General features: G+C 35.8%; 1 protein-coding gene across 1 annotated transcript in view; it reads left to right on the forward strand.

Annotated features, from left to right (window-relative positions):
* Positions 1-20989, forward strand: part of NLG-4 (neuroligin 4) — a 187911-nt gene that overhangs the window by 96312 nt on the left and 70610 nt on the right. Inside the window, exon 5 of the mRNA XM_089077120.1 lies at positions 18183-18539. Coding sequence (XP_088933246.1) covers positions 18183-18539 — 357 coding nt within the window. The remainder of the gene's footprint in view (positions 1-18182; positions 18540-20989) is intronic.

A 20989-nucleotide genomic window follows, 5' to 3' on the forward strand; every position in this document is an offset into this window, starting at 1 on the left:
TCAACAAAACCATCAAATGTTTTCTCCGTATCGTGCAAATTTGGTTCTACAATTTTGTCAAAAATTAAATTTATTAACTTCTAGAGACGTTACACTATTTTTGGGACAGCCGATAGTTGGATAGGAAAACTGGGTTGTCTGCAAGTGCAGGTCAGGAGATTTGTCACGTCGTAAATCGGATCACCGTAGAACTAACGATTTTGCCGATACCCAAAGAGCGTTTCCACGTTCGCGGTCGGGCGTAACTGACTCGGTATCGAGATTTAGGTTTATACTATGTTAGGCCGACGTCTATCGATTCAATGATCCACTCTACTTCCCATAAGATAACACCTTTCCAACTCGATGAAAATCGGCTCTGTTGGCTATCACGTTGACAAAATTCTTGAGAAAATAAGATCAGTAAGGAAGATCAGAGAAGATCCAAAGAAGATTATAGCAACAGAAAATAATATATTTATATATACTGGGGAATAAATTCTTTAATCTTTTGATTGCGTATACGCCTATCTACATTTCTACTATTACAAATTTTTCAATTTTTTTTTTAAGTCTTCGAAAGATTATAGGCTTTTCAGGACTTTGAATACTTTTATTTTCATCGTGTTAATGTGCTTTTTCTGTATGAAACTCTCGCTTAATTTGGTAGACGCGATAGCTATAAAACGGTCGACACTGAAAAGAATGGAGGAACTTTGTGGCGGAAGAGAAAAGAATGAGGGGAGTGTCATTAAGCCAACTCCTTAAGAGACTTTCCGTTTACCTTTTTATCCGCGAGTTAAGTTAATTTTTTAATATACCCAGTGAAACTTGCTTCGGTATCCTTCTAGCGTTCCTCGTGCTAGTCTTCCATCTTTTGTTTTCTGCCTCATTTTCTTGTCGCCACTGGTAGAATCCTTTGAAGGACCATCAGCGGGCTCGATAACCGCCATGAGGATTTCCAAGGACACCTTTTACGACGTCGCCGGATCAACTTTTAATTAATGTTGGACGTCCACGATCCTCGGAAGATCCTGCAGTCCTTCGAGTTATTAAACCTTTTCCTATCTTAAAGCCCTTAGCTGCACGTCTAGACCGCATTAATGGCATTAGTGGTGCATTCTTGAGAACTACTGTAAAAATTTTTATTTTGATTATAAGAAAGTTAAGAATTTTCACAGAATAAAAAATATTATATGTGATAATCGTACAGAAAAGTTATGAAATATAACGATACAATTTTGAAATATAATGATGCATATACAAATACTTTACAACGCAATACGTAACACAAATTTTCTTAAACAACCTAAATTAAAATTGCGAATACATAATACAAAATTTCATGACATTTTATATATTTGCAAAGAAAGAACTTTTTACTTAAATTCAATGCTTACAATGTAAACGTATTTCTACATAGGAATAGTAGATATAAATACGGAAATATAGGCAGAAATTGCAATTGTGACAACCACATTTGAGAATGTGGAGCGCAACCTGATAAATAATTCAGCAATCAATTTACACAACTTCCCGTCGCAACGACCGAACAGTTTGCATTAGCATTCGACAAGTCACTCTACAAGACTTTGATTTTGTTTCTGGCGCGCACGTGGTCTGCCTCGATTACTTCCAGGATGCGCCATTCAATTTTTGCCTTATCTGAAAGTTAGTGTTATCGTATAATGTGAAATGATGATCAAACTTTACACCAGTTCGCTAAAAAGCATCAACATATAAACCCAACAAATTTCCATAATATACTTCATAAGACTTATCAATCTTTTTTCAAACGTTTAATATACTCGTCTCCCTTTATATAGCAAAAAGCTTTACATTATTAAATAGGAATCAATCGAGTAAATTAGAACTCTCCTCCTTTAAAATAATCTGATTTAATGTTCTTTTAGTTAAAATCAGAAGAATTTGCTATTGATATTACTTAGTTAATTAAGAATCTTATTCGGATTATTTGAAACACTGCAGTACAAAAGTTTTTTGCAAAAATTAGGCGAGGTTCTGAGAGAAGGCCAACTAAAACTATTACTCCTTTCTTTCAGACGGGAAATTTTCTGCGGACTCATTATCTCCAGTAACAAGTCCGTTGCTATTTCAAGAATTATTTTCGGAACGCGCCGTTGAACTTAATATCCTCTTAATGTAATGCGCATTGGTTATTACGAAACTTTCCAGCAGCGATATAAATCTTCACATTTTACAACTGTGTGTGGAATTGTTGAATTAGTCGAGATAGCTAATAGTTCTAATATTTGCGGTGTGCTAATGCAAAATGCAAAATGCAAAATGCGGTTATAGTTACCAATATATGGCCAAGTAGCTCAAGCAAATTGATAATTAATTGTGCCTAATAGCAACTTTACTGCTTTGTGTGTTTGAATGAGCATTAATCTACTACAATTAATACGTTTATTAGTTCCCATGAATACTATCTATATATATATATATATATATATATATATATATATATATATATAAAAGAAAATATTATTTTCAACATAAATTTAAATAAATCAGTGAAATTTTTTAAATTACGCGACAGCGTGAAATTATTATTATATACTATTATAAATAACTATAACGTTTAATATAGTTAGTTTTATTGTATCCGGATTAGTATGTCTTGTTTATTAAACAGTGATTCAAATTGAAACACGACTCCGCGATATATTGTACATACGTGTATATCATGTTGGTCGACGATCGATACGGGTATCGTACTCGACATATATCGACATGTATGATGAAATTTTTAATCACCCATTGTAGATATATGTCGAAAAGTTATTTCAAATATACCATATGCTATTTGTGATAAAAATTGATTTAATATTATAAGTAGTTATAGCCTCGAAAGTTTTTATAACTAGGAATGTCTCTTGAAAGGATATATTTTCGATCTAAAGTTTGCATAAATATTTCTTCAAACTTGTTCTTCAAACACAAGAAGTTTCAACATAGCTCTTCTCCAAAGCAATCATCGGTTTATTTACACGCCTCTGCTTATACAACCTACTATTGATTGGTTCTTGAAGAGTCGGCAATGTCGAAAAAAAATGCCAATAAAATTATACGGGGCGCATGATATCGCTGAAATATGTAAGGGGAAACTAAGGATAGGAAGGAAACTAATGGATTAACAGAATTCGAAGGACTTTAGCCAGAGCGACATCCGCCCCGGCTGAACTTTACGCTTGGACACCGCAAATTGCGTTAGTTTCGTTGCCTTTGTTGTTACGCTAGCGCGCTGGAATTAACCGAGTTAACGTTTATTATCCGCCAGTGACGACACAATATTCGGTGTTTATCGACTTTTCCCTCGGCGAGCAGGTGAGTCGCGGTGTAACACACAGGTTTCTGCGCAAAATATCGATGCTGGATCCTCCCGAAAGGATCGCACACCACAACCGTAATAGAATTTTCCGAGAATGGCGTCGTAAAAGACCCGGTCGGATCCTTCGGGATCGTCGAGGTGGAGGATATAGGACCCATCGAAAAAGTATAGCATGCATTGGGATAATTTGATATTTGAGATTCGGCTGAAAAGCTTTAATGATTTTCCCATTCCCAGGGGATCCTCCATTTATTATTATTTATTATTATTTATATTTCCCAAAAGAAGACTTATCGCGTTTCTCTTAGAAAGCTTAAACTTTATATTAATAAATTATTAATTTCTTTAAGTAATTTTTTTTATCACGTTTTTGGACAATTAGATAATGCGATAATAATCAGCATGTACGATGAATGAATCAAATAGCTATAACACAAATCGTTCTCTTCTTATTTTGGAATAATATTACGCAAGAAACCTATGGAAAGAGTATTGTCAGCACGTCGCGTTACGCGGATTTGAAATCCTTCTCCCTGTTTCCACGAGAGGTGGTCATAAAAATTTTGATGTCTATCCGCGAGACGAAGAAGAAGAAGCCAATCCTCTCGGCATGGAGGAATAAAGCCCCGCCATTTTCTCGACCTCTCTCGTATCGTCGTATCCGCGTGTACACGAGCACATGATTTTGCTTCACCGCTGAAGCTGGCACACAAAGAGCAACGCGCGGACTCGTCCTCGGTCGCTGCGAGGATTTCTAGTAACTCGAAGGATGGAAACAGTACGAGAAACTCTGAAGGATTGCGGATGGTCAGCTTATGCGAGTTTATCGTCGGAGACATACACGCGAAGTTGGAAACATCGCGCCGTTCGCGTCACAATGAAAACGTCGTAAAAGTTTTTCGGAGATATAATACAAGAGCAAGTCGCAAACGGAAAACACGCAAAGAAGATATCAAGATATACGCTATTCCATTGACCGTATTCCGCGAGTCTATTGTCCTTACAATACGCTTTGTACATTAGGAGACTGCTAGACATTTTATTTCTTGCGCAATATAATGGAGTGCCGTGCCATTAGATTTGTCCGATCAAGCGATGAATCCTTTCACGCACAGACTAACGCGCCAATTCGATTCTTCGCGCGAGCCTCGAGACAAATGGCGGGGCGGGACTCTCGGTTTCTTTCTTCGCGACAGAAAAAGAGTCCTTTCTTCCTGAATCACTCGGGCCGTAAAGTAAATCTTTCCATCTGCAGGATTGCGCAGAAGTCCGACACTACTGCTGTCCTATATTTCCGTTCTATCGCCCGGTAAGACATAAGATGATACTTTAGCCCTTGTGTCGCCAGAATGGACAAGTAAATCTTCCATGCTCAAGGTCGCACGAAGCAGGAAATACTTCACACTTCGCGTATCGTATTTTCTTAAATACGAGTTGCGGAGGAATGGCATGCGTGTGTTTCCTCTTGATTAAGTATTCCATTTCTCTAGTGTCAACAACTTGATCAATAATCTCCCTATGAGTTTGTGTAAACGTACGTGTATCACAACGTAATCTACTATGTAAATTTATGAATGAATGAACGTGAGAACACTACTTTGATACTTTATGTATTTTCTCCTGTTAAACACTCTTCTGTTTTTTATATACAGTGGTTATCCTTCACTTGAAATAAAGATTGCTCAATCCCGCTGGCAGATACAAGGATGCACCATAAGACCGAATAATATCACAGGATTTTCGTAAGTCCTCCGATACGGAAGAACGCACTCGGCTCCGGCTATACTGTAAGAGATATATTACCGTCTACTGTCTTCCTTCTGCTATCAACGAAAGCGACGTAAGACCAGGAAATGTCGGATTCCCACGTATCATCGCGGACGGATAAATTTACTCAACATAGTTCTGTCAGCATAGAAAGAAGAACGAGACTGCTCCGATGACAGATCAGAGATGCGATAAGGCCGAAGATCGACAAATCACGTCACGTATATTGCTCTTATATTTCCGGTATGCAAAGCACCGCGCGCGATGAGATTTGGCTTGACATTTTTATTATTAATACATCATAGGCACTAATTTTCATCGATTGCTATGAAACGCAATTTTCCTACTTTTGATCATTAGATTTTTAATTTTTAATATTTTACTCCATAAAATTTTGCTAAAAGCAATGTTAAAATTGTCGCAGCTTTAACTGTTCAATTATTCTAATACGCGTTTTCAATCTTCGATCTTTTAAAATTTAAGAATTTTTTATTATTAAAATTTCTTAAACATAATCTCGAATCCAAAAATCCTTACACACACACACACACACGCGCGCGCGCGCGCGCGCGTGCACGCACGCGCACACACACACACACACACACACACACACACACACACACACACACACACACACACACACAATTCGCATAAAACCTAATTTCTTAAAATCAATAATCTTTCGAAGGAAATTTGAACCGTTTGATCTTTAGATAAAAGTCCTTCGTTTGGAAAGGAAGATATAAAGAAAGGATTCTAGTACGGGACTACGTCCCTTTTTCGCTGGAGGGTATCCCGAAATTGGCTCAAGGGGAACTTTAACCTTCCCAAGGTTTTAACTAAAAGGGTCACGTGCCGGCAGGCATGGGAAAAAACGATGTGTATTTTCTTATTGTCATCTTTTTAGAAAATAAACCAAAAATGTGATTTGATTCGATATCATTTCTATTTTTTAAAATATCAAGAATAAAAAAATTCAAATACTTAAAATTTATCAAAAGTTAAGACAACTTTTTCTAATAAATTTTTATTATCTTATTATTTAACTATTGTCTATCTCAAAACTAAAATATCCGACTAGAACTTCGCAGAAAAATCACTCGCAAAATGTCCAGTTTATCCAGGATCGTGACTTAAAAAGTTATATCTATTTCCCATTGTTCTAAGTTGCTATTTAAGTTAAAACATAAACGGAATTGTAACCGACGATACCAGGAACATTCCGGCGTCGATCTGACTGCGATAAGAATTTCGTTAAGTCTACATTTCCGGTTGGCAAGTTTCAAAAGAAAGATGGCTGCAACGTGATACCGCGTGAGGTAAAAAAGGATAGAAACTAGATTCATTTCATTGTTGTATCCCAGTATTTTGTGATTATAAGTTATGAGCCAAAGCTGACCGACAATACAAAGCCGACAAAACAATTTGGAAAGCCGTATCTCTCGCAGTAATTCATTTTGCAATTCCGCGCCATTCTGATAAATTAGCTCGACTAATATGTTCCCAGCTGATCCAGGAGAAACGGTAGCTGTCAGTTGTACTGGAAAGATAACTCGTTCTAAACAATATTAGTACTTGTACTGTAATCCAGAAATACTGGCGCCAGTTGAGCTAAATATTAACATATGCTTGACAGTAGAAACAGAGAGACTACCACCATTGCATCGCCGTTACGCATATCAATAAACTAACCGTGCAGAGTGAAGATGGAGAAATTGAATGCGTCCAATTATGTACTTGTCCCTTTATTGAAGGATCAATAAGAGCGCTCGCCGAGTTGAAGCACTAAATGGATGCTTGAATGTATGATGCCTTTATATCACGAGGCTGATTGGTGCATTTGGCAATCAATGATACTCGATGCAGTTCCATCGGGAATTGTGCCGAGATGCAGGCAGTCTTTCATAAATGGCAATGGCTAAACTCTTCTGTATTAGGGCGATAATCCGAGATAGCGCTCGGAAGTTTATAACCGCGTACCATGCCCTGCGGGCGAATTCAAAATGCGCGCCGCAGCTAATCCCGGATTACATGGAAACAGTGCGAAAAGATGTTGGTGCGGTATCAGCATTCGCATCTGAATCGTCGTTTAAATTACAATTTATCGATCCACTTGAAATAATATTTTCACGTGTGTGTTTCGACATATTACGTTCAGTTATCTCAAAACATAACTTTTCTTTCTCTTTGACATATCATTTAAATGATTGATGAGAATAATGGACAGAGCATTCTTCTTCAAGAAACAATAACATATTCGAAATAATTTAAAAGTCCACTTGTTCCTTATTTTTATTTTTTATTAACAAAGTGTAAAAGAAATTTAAATAAACAGAAAAACGGAAATAGGAATAAGTGAAAAATTTAAGTAAATTAAATTCAATAAAATTATTTATCAACTGCTTTATATCATTAGATGATGTTATATTGCAAAGAACAGGAAAGTATTTTACAGCTTCTGTTTTTTGTATTAGATATGACAACCTGTCTTCGTTATATTTCACTAACTTTCTCCCTCTCTCTCTTCCTCCCCCCCCCCCTCTCCTCTCTCTCTCTCTCAGTCGTTTAGTGAATATTATAGAAGTTTGTAAACTGGCAGACTCTGTGCTAATCTCTATTTAACTAATCCCTAAATACAACCAGGTCTTCTACATCATTCTATGTATGTTATGTGTATAATATATAGAATAATTAAAGCTATTTACATTTGTAATACTGGAATTATTTATATATAAATAATATATCGAAGAATTAAAAATGTAACTTACAATATTGCATACATATTGTGCTCAACAATGATAAACGCTCGCAATTAACAACGAATACTATGCATGAATAGTTTCAATAATTTTCAATTAAGATACATTTAAGTGCACAATGTTTTATGGTTGTTAGTACGATTGCCCGGTATCGTGACCAATCATGTACAATTATCGATCAATTCGACGAATTCGCTTTCCTGTTCGCTCTCGAATTTTCATTTTAGCTTCATTTGCGCGTGAATATATCGTTCACTCATATATTGTTTCATATCGTTGAAAATATAGCAGCAACTAATTGTCGTAGCAATTCATGTGCCAACTAACGTACGATAATTACATTGGCACACGTTTCGCTGATACTGATCGATAAAAATTTAGTTTTAATTGAATGATCCATGAATTTTCACGTGTTCGATCATTGAAGATGATAGTAATTGTTGAGTAATGTTTTTGTTAGTATAAATTTAAGGATAGCCTTAAGCATGCGGATTCGTTGATCGGTCTTGAACCTTCAGGTTCTTTAAATGCTTTTGTCTGTCACAGTAGCTAAAACCTCATAAGCTTAATTATGTCATGCTGATAGAACTATAGGGACCGTCATCGTGGAAATTGCTAGCAGATATCACGCAGGACCTCCCGAGCGCGAAATTAAGCTGTCGGTTTTTACGGGGCGGTTTTAATCGCCAAGTTTCGTTAATGCCGTCACGTCGCTAGCATTAAACCCACTTTCGCCGCGCTAATGAGTAATATTTAATTAAAAAGCGTTTGTCGAGAGAAAATGTATTCTCTAGCAAATCTGGGTCTTTTGGCTTTAACAAAAATGATTGCCGAGAGATATAATATATACATTATATTTTAAACTGAATTTAACTCATCGATATAAATAAAATTAAAAATTAAAATAATCTCGGCAATCATTTTTGTTAAAACCAGATCCGTTAGTGAATATATTTTTTCCCCATGAACACTTTATATATATATATATATATATAATATTTTTTAAATAAAAATTTAAAAAAAGTCGAAATCTCGAACCAAAATGTTTGTATATTTTTTTATTTCATGTAGTTTGGCAATTTCTTATGGCAATAATTGTGCTCTGTCACTTGCGGTAAATGATCTAATTAATTTTTTTGCCTTTATTTTATTATACATCTAAAAAATATCCGCTTTTGTGATCAATTGTTAAAATTTTTATGATAAGTGATAAAGTGCCTATTAGTTTTAATTCCGCGCAAATTACGCAAACAATTTTATATAAACGAAAATGATAATAAATCTTGATCGGACATTGATCCCACGTGCAGACGAAAGTTCAATTGAAAGTTTTAACTGAATCGACAAATATTGGAACGGAACCATGTTCGTGTATTTCTGTGTAATATCGGATTAACGAAAGCACATGTGGAATTGAAATTCAGAAAGAGACGAGTCGACAAAACTTTCAACTTGCTCCGTGGATAATCGTTACAGCGCGAAACATTCTCATATCGAAAGTATTTGCAAAAAATCGCAAACTCGCGATCAAATTTTGTAAAAACCTGTGTGGAAAACAGACATCGGAAGTTTTTTTGATTGGAAAACTCAGATTTACAATTCATTTAAGAATAAACGTTACACCGGCAGAACCTTATTAACCCGAATTGTTTTTTGGACAATGACACACAACATTGTTGTCAATAACCAGAATATTTTCGTGCATATATTTCTTGATAGAATTCAATTGCAATGCCAGCATGACTGGTAGACAAACTGCAAGCTCAGATATACAGACAGACCTCCATAAAGTTCAAGTCGTTATATATGCTACGCCCGGAGTGACAACAGAATTCCGTTCGATCCCAGCCACCCCAGTCAACTCCCCCGTTGCCGACCGCCCGCTCGATTGTTAAGAGTTGAATAGAGAAAAATTGGATGCTATTCGTCGTCGTGTTGGGAGCAATGGTAGAAGTTGAAAAAAAATCTATTGTCAGGTGGCACGTGTAATTCATAGTGTGGCTTCCTGGATTCGAGTCGGTCTCCCTGTCCGCCACGCTGCCCATTTTTTATTGCAGCCGGCTTCGCGCGTTTCGTTGTTGCGTACGTGTAGCTAGTTTATTCGCAAAGTTTCTCGCAGTTATCATTGTTATGCCTCGTTGCTCCCAGCTAAGTTTCAGAAAACACGTTCGAGTTGATAAACTTGTGTTTGCATAACCGCTGAAAATTTACAAACGAATAAAATTTTATCTTCGGGACATAAAATCCTTTAGTCCTATTTAGTAGTATTATTGTAGTATTATATTGTAGTATTATGTAGCAGTTGAGTCCCGTTGTGGCGTATATACAATTAAATTATTAGATATACAATGCAATAATGTTACAAAATTGTTTGCAAAATTAAGTATATTATCAAAGCGGATTATTCACATAACACCTGTATACTCGTTTTCTTCAGTTATATTTATTAGATCCGACTAATCCTCGGGTAGTGTGTTGCTCTCTAGTTAGGTGTAACACGTAAAGTTTTCAAGGTTACTGTATACCGAGCCCGAAATCTTCGCCGATGTACGTGATCGACGGCAGTTTTAGGAAGACGAAGAGCGGCGCGTCGCTCCGCGCCTTAAGTGCGTTGAGTGAGTAAACGTCTAAGCTTGCTCGTGCCTCCTTGTAACGGCCATATATAGTAATATAGTGCCGCGGGGCCGTGCATAACGTAAATCCATGTTTACTATGCTAATACCTGGAAACTTGCCGGCTGAAAGGATGCCGAGAAATGTCCCATCAAATATGCAAGGCCACTTGCAAGGCCTGTGCGCACGCGAAGGGGAGGAGGGGGGGGGGTGGACCGAGCAGTAGGAAGAAGCTCGTTTTCATGGAGTCTGCTAAACTCTAGCTGGCGCCACATTGAAATAGCGGTCGGGACCTCTCTTGTCTGCTCTTGTCAGCTCTCGTCTACACCACGAGATTGTACCAGCGCGAGTACGGGAGAGACGAAGTTGTTGCGTTTATAGTTACGCTGACGGATCCTTAAAGCTTCAGCTTCTTGAATTATTGTTAGGGTAAATCTCTATAACTCGTACCTGCCAAAAGTACACAAATATCATGGACTCAACATATAATATAATTTTTACATATGTAATGAATAACTAACTAATTAATTAATTTAAGATCTTTTAAGAAATTTAAGAAATTTTTAAAATTTTTTTTCTTGTAAAATTTTAATTTAATAAAAAAATGCTGTTACTTTAGAACTCTCTGTTAGAACTCGCTACTTTACCAAGAAATGGAAATACCGTTGGTAGCAAGAGTACATGTTGAAATTATATAAGCTTAGAAATGAAAAAGATTCTTAAACATTGAAGATTATATCTGACCAATAAATGTATTCATCTATTTCTTTTATATATTATCTATTTTCATATTTGAATATAATTTTTGATTGTAAATAAACTCTTATAAAAAAATAATTATTAGATTTTTCTTTACTTCTTTCATCTCCCTAAAAGGTTTATTTCTTTTATTTTTAGAAAGCTGAAAAATGAACAAGTTTTACAATGGGATTTCTGAATATTCCTGGTATGCCACATTTCTGTTCGTACGGCCTTGAAATTCTCGAATATTACGTTCCCGGAGGGTTCAGGTTTTACCGGACCTTTAATCTCATAATATAAAACGAGATTAATCTGCGATTCAAAAAACTTGAGCTGGCTTTGAGCATGAGATTCGGATGCGTTGTTTGGGGGAAGCGAATTTTTTTAACTGCATCAACGATGCCACAGCCACTCCTAATCCGCGCTTGACGATACACTGGAACGGTAAGCTCTTAATCGCGTTATCCGCATCTCCATATAATGCCCAGGTACTTGTTATCTACCTGTTGTGTTACCTACACCATCGTGGATTTTAATCGCCGCAGCGTTTACACCGACACGATCTAATAATTATATTTAATGTTACGAAAAAAAAAAAATTTTTTTCCTTTCAACGTTTCTCGCAGATTAAATATGTATGTTTCATTAAATTGCATTAGAACAAGACACTTTATTATGCATAATAATTCTAAGAAGAAACAAAAGAGATTTTCGCGCTTCGATATGTAATTATCGAATTGAGATTTGTCTTAACAATTTTAAATACTCGAATATTTATTCTCAAATTTAGACTCAAGTTTCTGAAAATTATTTAACATACGTTCAAATTTATCCTTATTACTTCCTGTGAAAATTAAACGAATTCAAAAATCTAATTTTGAAAGGTACTTTGTGAAAAGCAATCCTAAGAGCATGCGAAACCATTCGACAGTCTCTCTTGAAAGCGGTTTTCGATTATATGCACACATATACAAAGTATTGCCTCGTGCATTTGCATGTATGTGTGCATGTAACGGATGCGCGCAATTACGATTCAAATTTTACGACTTGCTTAACTTAAATTACACGACCCCAATTAAGTGAGATCGTGCCCGAAGCCCGCGCGACTGCCAAGTTCTGCATAGCGTTTTCCAACCCTTCTCCCTACTCACTCTCTCTGTCTCTCTCTCTCTTCATACCCTTTACTCTCCGACAGCCCTCTGTTTGCTTCTCCGCTTAAAAACTACTCGCCGGCTCTCTAATCTCGTTTAGTGACAAAAATCTGCCAAGAGGATGCTGATATTTGCACGCTAGAAACGATTATTTAATTAATTTTTTTTTAATGTCCCAAAACTATTGCACTTCATTCTACACTTAGAACTTTTTGCACAATCCAGTGTTTACCGTCTTTCAATAAAAATTCTCTAAACAAAAGCTTCCCAGAATTCCTCAATTAAGTTTTTTTAATAAAAGAATCTTTTTCCCAACTGTAATTAAAGTAACACTATTAGAAGTAGTAATTGTAAGTAGTAAAAATGAATGGTATAATAATCGCAACAAGATGCTTTACAAAGTAAAAATTATAAACTTGAAACATCTCGTTTATTTACTACATAAAAAGCACCGTAAGTAAAGCGCAGGAAGTATGACTTTAGTTTTCTACAAAAACTGATTCTGTAGAACGATTCTGTAGAAAGGATTAGCTTGTTAGCTAAGGACTTATTGAGACCGTTGCTATCACTTTCTTTCTTGGATGTGTAGTAAAAGCTCGCGGCGCGCAGCGGCGATTGCTGTAAAGCTGCATTGTAGTGTTTATCAATTTAATTTAACACACACTCCCCCCATCGGCCCCCCCCCTCCCCCCCGGCATCGCATGATAACACAGTGATCGTAGTTTATTTTATCGCGCACTAAAGGAAGATACCGCGAGTTTATGACCGCGGGATATAACGCAGGGAGGAGCTGGAGGAGCTTGGGTGAATTCGGATTCGACCAGCTGTGCCGTCCCACGCATGTGAGCTTGCACACACACACACACACACACACACACACACACACACATGTGCATTCGTGCTTCTGCACACGGGCTCCTTCTTATGAATACATTTCAGAGATCCAGCACACACAACCTCTGACTCGCTATACTATAGATTGATGAAAAAATCCATCTAACATTCTTAGGTTTGAAAACATTTTCATAATGGGCATATTGAGTATACGTTTGGAATGGATTTTATTAAATTAATGAAATGGAATGAAATTTATTGATGAAGCGATAACATTGTCGCTTTAGTCTCTCTCTCGAGATGCATTCGTAATACATTGAAAGCGTTTTGTTGACCTGTCGTTCGCTTAATTTACACCATCGTATATAGACTGGGATTTTGCAATAATAATAATAATTATTATTATTATTATTACTCTAGCAGAAATTAAATTATTTATTGCTTTGATATTTACATAATAAACACGGTAAAATTCACATGTATATTATTGTTGAGGTTGTTGAAGTACTCTTGCATTTTGAGACTTATTTTTAACAATCTATCTTGTTGCTATTATTTTATTAATAATTTATTATTCTTTTAAAATTAAAAATTATCTTTATGTTAATATAAATTAAAATAATGAGAATCGCGTATGTTAAAATTTGCTTATTGAATTTCATTATATTGCGCTTTATTTAAAATATAGTTATTATTAAAACATAATTACAATGTTCAGAATTTATTTTTATAATTCTTAATAAACATACATTCAATGTGTCGTTTATTTATCCAGTATTTATTTATCCAGTAATTATTCCAATGATATCAAATAGTTATTTAGAGTTAACTTTTATTTTAAATAAAATTAATTAATTTATATTTTAAATGTTGATTACTTGGAGCTTGGAGGACAGTTTATCTCTTTTAAATTGCAGTGTCTCATTTTTGTTGATTCAATAAACGTAAATTTTAAACGTAACTCGACGTATAGATTAATTATGGAGATAAATCTGAAACACAGCTAGCTCTTGAAATGTCATGCGGCTTGAGTTTAAATAAAACTTTACATGTGGCAAAGGTTAATGGAAATTTATTTAAAAATGCTTCATTAATTTTTAGCGTCAAAATAGGTCAATAATTTTAATAAAATAACGAAGACTTTATAGAAACCGAACAAAATTAATTATTGTTAAAACTTAACAAAATCTGGCACAGCCAAGCTTTGTCCACGCGTTTGCAAACTTGCTGGCGATATTGCGACGAACGAAGTAATTAATTTGCTTTCACGTACTGCGCACATTATGTGCGGATTATGCCCGTCGCAGTTTGCACTGCAAAGTTCGCGATGTAATTACGTACTTTTGATTCTGTTTGTGCATAATGAGTCGCGAGCGATAAAGTTACTGAAGCCGCCTGCAAGTTTCACTGTGTTACAGCTACGCAATCTCTCGTAATATTACATGTAATAATTGATCTACGTTACACCGAATTTATACTATTCACCCTAGATAATCATCTGTTCTCATCTGTTACGTATTATACAATTTCAGTGTGTATAAAACTTATGGAAATATCGAAAGCTTGAAAGAAAATTTTATTTACTTAAATAAAACGGAAATAAAATTATTGTTAATAAAACATATGTAATAGAACACATATAAAGAATTAAGGAATGTATAATATTACATAAAATATAGATAAAAATGTGCAATTTGATACATTTGAATAGTCCTTTTCAATTTTTACAATTTCTTTTGTCGATGGATTATGAATGATGTGAATGATTAAAAGTGAAAGATATAAAATGGGCTTTATATTCCGGATTGTCACAATAACGAGGTAAAAATGATACTCCGAAAGCACAGGCCAAAGCGGGACTGAGTAATCGGATTTCCGATGATGGACGAATAACATCATTGCAAAATGGTCGACCCGGCGGCGACGTATTGTTACGCTAACAAATTCGCCCTTTGACTTTTAAACTCGGATTACTACTATTCTGTAAAAGGACAGACATGTCACGCATTTTTGTAAACCGTTACGCGTATTACATCTATCGTTACGTCAGATTACATTTTAGATTTAGACTCATTTATATTAATTGTTTAGTTATTTTAGTTTGTTAAAATATATTTTACATAAAGCAATTTCTGTTGATGTGTTATGGTGTTCGAAATGATGAAAGACCATTGAAAGTCAACATCACAACGTGTTTGTACGATTATCGATGCTCGTTAATATTAACTCATCTGGCAACGTTAATTAACGAGCATCATGTCGATGCATATTATACGAAGCCTGCGGAGACAAAGTTGAAACTATTTCAGGCATGTTTGACATCCGTTGTTTTGATCATGGGAGGGAAGCGGGGTGGATGAATAAATTGATACCAATGCGTGCATGTCGTGAGGAGTCTCGCTGATGACCTATCGCGCTAATCTATTTTCCGAACGGGATTTATCGGGTATTCCAGTAAATGCAGAAAGCTCGCTATAATATCGAGTTTTGGCGTTAACATTAAACATTTTCGCATCGCGGCCATTTCGAAACATTCGAGTGCACCGGCTCGTTCGTCCAATCGCCGAATTTATCTCCAGTTCGCTTCGATTAATGTCTGCCCCGCCTACCATTAATTCACTACTACCCACAAAAGCTCAAAAGCTCAAAAGACTCGGTTTTTGAGAAATATTCTTGGATTATGTTAACATAAATACAACTATAATACATTACTAATAATTGTTTGAGAGAAAATGTTGCATTTGTAGTATATGTATGTAAGCTTTTATATTTACATATGTTTTTATATATTTAATATATAAAAATCTTTTGAAAGATTGTGATAAATCATGCAAAATAAAATGCCCGTAATATCTAAATTCAAAAGGTTAATTCATATTCTTTCATTACTTTAATTAAAATTTATTTTACAAATATGTAGATATATTATTTTTACAATTGGATAATAGTTATGCATTTATCTCTTATTCAACATATTACGATTGAAAACATAATTAATTAATATTTAAGAAATGTATTTTTATCTTTGAAAAAATTAACACAAATTTTTTAGTATATTTGTACAAATTTAAAGAACATCTTTTATGTAGTTTATCCTCGTTATAGTATCGCGAGAGACATTCTGTGTGTGCAATGAGGAAAAACGGATTTAAAATGGATCTGCTAACTTGCGAAGTACTTTGAGACGGAAGACTTACCTGATTAAGATTCTGAGATAATTTCGGAAGAGGTTGGGAAAAATCAGAGGTCGGCTTGGGAAAAATTTTCTCGATGGATCAGAGAATCTCAACCTGTTCGAATATTTAAAAATATCGAATACCGAAATGCAATATCTGATAAGCATCAAGATCAAGCTGCGAAAAAAAAGATAGAAGCTTAAAAGATATTTGTGCCGCTATATAAAAGGAGAGAATCACCGAATGAGATAAAAAAAGAAAAGAAAAATCCTACGTTTAATAGATTTCCGATAAAAGACCAGATAATGTTTCAAAGTATCTTTTTTACTAAAAATAATGTTTTATGAATTAATTACGCAAAATATCCTTAAATACAATAATGTTGTCGACAATTTTTATTTAATTCTTGATTAAAAATAGTATCTTAACGCTGCGTACATAAAATTAATTATAAATCTCATACGTATTTTTCAAAAATTATGTTTCAAAATCTTTCCTCTCAAAAAGTAAAATTCTCAATCAAAATAAACTTCTTTCTACATTTTCTGAATCTCACATACATGGACCATCAGAAAGTACACATAGTAAGAACATTGGAATTGTAGATTCCTTTCATCGAAGGACTCTCCGGAGACGTTCCTTATCGCGAAATATAGACCACTTGCCACATCACTCCACCGCGCCACTCTCGTCGTTATGGTCGCGAAAGTAAAACGGAAGTGGCTCTTATCGAAACAAAGAGTGATGTTGACCGTGTGTCTACTTATATAGAAAGTTGTATTCAGTATAAGAAAGAGAGGTAGAAAGAGGAAATAAGAGCAAAACTTTTCAAAGAATGTCAATTTGTGAAAAAGAAATACAGAAGTAAAACTAAAAGTACTACTATAGATTAAGAACATTCTCCAGGGAAACTTGGATATTTCTGATATATAAAATTTTTTGTTTCTTCTAAAAACTAGAAAAATTTATTTTATTTGTTAAGAAATCTATGATTGACAAAAAACAATTATAAATATAATATTTAAAATGCATAATTCCTGTTTATCTTGTATGTCTTTTTCTTGAAAATAAAGATACTTAGATGGCAAATAATCCTTTCATACAAAGATATTATTTCTTTTTTTTCTTTTAAAAAAGACGCATTAGTGAAGCCGCTGTCGTAAAGCTTGGCAAAGATGGTACGAGTGCGGTTCTCTGTAATTTTACGGCTCGATAATTTCATGTCTTATTCCTACCAATTTTCATCCTAGAAACGTCCTAGAACGAAATAAGATGTCGAATATTTCGTATATTACAAATATGCTTTGAAATTACAAAGATATTTATTCATTAAATATTATGATGTTCAGATGATTATTGAATTCCATTAAATTTACATTTCAATTTTACTAAACTTTCAAACAAATTAAAAAAATAAAAGATATCCATATGTTTTTGTCATTTAACGAATCCAATAACGAATATTCTATTAGAAAAAAGTCTCTTTTGTGCAATTTCTCGTGCGACAAAATGTTTGTTTTTATTTATATTTTTCCTGTTTTGTACAACAAGTATTTGAAAGAAGTTCGATAATCTCACAATACCTTGCACAGCCCGCATTTTGTCCGGAACATGGGACAATACCGGGTCATGTCCGGGTATGAGTCACTTCGGCAGGTAGACCCTTCGTGTTCCCGACATGTTTGCAACAAAGAAGACGATGGTGCCGACAACACCGGCACCGTCGTCTTTGTCACCTCAGCTTGCCGCTGGCAAAAGAGAAACTAAAACGACGCGTCGCGTCGCGACGCGATCCCTTTGTGTCGCAGGCATGGCGGAGGGCGGAAGCAGGAAGCATCCGGTGTTGCTGTACATTCATGGTGAGAGCTACGACTGGGGCAGCGGAAACCCCTACGATGGTAGCGTCCTAGCCAGCTACACCGACCAAGTGATCGTCACCATGAACTACCGGTTGGGCGTGCTCGGCTTCCTGAACGCCAACGTGGCGCCGCAGACCAAGGCGAGGGTTGCAAATTATGGCCTCATGGACCAAATCGCTGCCCTACACTGGGTTAAGGAGCACATCGCACGTTTCGGAGGTGATCCCGAAAATGTCACCCTTATGGGCCAAGGAACTGGAGCCGCTTGCGTGCATTTTCTCGCCATTAGTCCCACCGTCATACGGGGTAAGTGGTTGAAGCTGTTGAGAGTTAATACGAATTCTAATGTAGTTGAAATGTAATATATCTATTAATGTAGGCAAAAAAGTCTGCGAAAGCTTATAAATTAACATATGAAGTAAAGTTGGAAGAACCAGGATTTCGTTAAAAGCAATTGTAGGTTGTAGTTGTAGATTATAAAATTCAGGCGGATGTAATTAATAAATTTTCTCGAGAATGAAGCCGGTCGAAATTTCTGAACCATTTGCCGCCATGTTGCACTCGCAATTATTCAGAGAACGCGCCCGCGCGTCTCATAAATGATTAAAAGCGCTTTCGCATTACACATAATTGAAGAGTAGCAAGTTTTACATGAGCTTCATTACAGTGCGTTATTTCGTGTTAGTTAATTACGCATTGCACCAATTACGTATTCGCAAATAAGAAGAGAGGAATTTTCTCCTCCTCTCCTCTTTTCATCTTTAAAATGAATTTTCCTCGATAGACTTATAAGCTTGCAGGAATTTATACCGATCTATCGAATTGCAACCGAATCCGCTAACAAGATCTTCAAGAAGAAGATGAAACGAGCTTATGTGTGTCGAGCTCGTCTTTGTAAAAATTCCGTTACTCTCTCGCGATAAAAGAGGACGAATTGAAACAAGCAATGGTTCTCAACTTTTTATACATAATCGCATAATGTATTTAAATCTAAATACATCTGGATATTGTATATCTTAAAAATTGAAATAGGAATATAGAAAGAACAAAACGTCTGTAAAATTACAAATATAAACATGTCTTTCGTTACGATAATAAAATATTCTGCATATTATTATACCATAAGATTAAATACTGTCACTGGAGAATGTGAGGATTCTTTCAGGAATCTCAGAGGCAGATTGCTGAAAACCTCAAGATTTAGCGATTGAAATGCTCCATGGAAAACTTCGTCACTCGTATATACCATCTGTCGCGAAAGAATCGCCATCTTCATAACGCATACCTTCTTGTAGAAAAAGGAGAGAAAGGAGTTTAGAAATGAGAAGTAGCTTAAACCAGCAGAAATATCAGCTCGAAATTTCTTTCTCCGATATCCGCTACCCCTTCCATCTCTTTTGCAGGATTCGCGATATTTTCGAGGACGAACACGCGCGGATCGGCGCGGTAACACATTGCCGAGGATATTGGCTGTCTCCTTTTATATCTTCATCCAGTAGCAGCAGCAGTGGACCATCTTCGTGGTCGTGCTCACGGTTAACGTTCGACGGTTAACAGCCCCCGCAAACCCCCTCCCTCCAGAGATGGACACGGTTGAGAGGATAAGGGAAAGCCTTCCGCCTCCTCATCTCTCTTTACCTCTTTCCGTCGCACTCTTTTCAGCCTTGCTCTATCTCGCTTCTTCGCTCGTGATATTATGTGCGTGAAATATCGTCCCTTCCTACCGGCGCCACCTTCGTCGTGGGCGCTATTGGAAAATACTTTCCTCCCTTATGAGAAGGGTGCAGCCATCCACGCGTGTCCGAGATGGGAGTTTCCTCCCTCACTTTTTATCCGTCGCGGTTGTTTCACGTTCCTTGTCAAGTTCCATGATTTCGTTAATTAAAGAAGCATAATATATTTCAAATGATAAAAATTACTCAAATAATTATGCAATTGACTGACTGAAGAGAGAACAAGTTAACTTATTGTGACATGAATAATTAGAATGATTTTATAATAGAAAGATAGATAGGAAAGTAGAATAATAGATTGATAGAACATCAACTATTTTAATGGATTCACAAAAAGTGAAAAAGACAATTTTGTATTTTTTTCTTTTCTCTTTTGTAATTAAATATAAAATTTATGCCAATTCTTTCTGTATTCTAATATCTAACGTCAATGTCATAAAATTTTCTCGTCTCATAAAACTCGCTTTATTTACAAATTCTATTATTTAAAACGCTTGTACTCGTTTGTTTCGCAAAAGAAAAAGCATTATTTCCTTTTATTTGTTTGCGCATGGAAGGATCTCCGATCGGAAAGGATCTCGGTATGCCAACTCTTCTCTCACCTTCCTGGCTCCACGGATGTTTTATTCTTTCCCGTATCACTGAGGATAGAAATGAGAATTCCATTTTTCCAAGACGGCTGTCTCGAGACACGACGACGTCCTGTTATTTCCTGCTTTTACTCTTTAAAAACCTCTTCTCTCTCTCTCTCTCTCTCTCTCTCTCTCTCTCTCTCTCTCTCTCTCTCTCTCTCTCTCTCCCTCCCTCCCTCTCTCTCTCCCTTCTTCTCCTTCTCTGCTTTTCTCACATTAATTTCTTTGATAAGTTTCTCATTTTACTTGATAAGTTAATGAAATAATTGAAGCATAATAGTAGAAAATATCCCATTCTGATATCTTTTTCACCCTTTCTTGAAATTAGAGGAATAGAGAGGAATATATTTCCACCCCTTATAGAGGTGCTGAAAAATGTTTTTGGAATAAT

This window comes from Pogonomyrmex barbatus, unplaced genomic scaffold (genome assembly GCF_055798465.1).
Source record: "Pogonomyrmex barbatus isolate J1 unplaced genomic scaffold, ASM5579846v1 scaffold2, whole genome shotgun sequence".
NCBI classification, from domain to species: Eukaryota; Metazoa; Arthropoda; class Insecta; order Hymenoptera; family Formicidae; genus Pogonomyrmex; species Pogonomyrmex barbatus.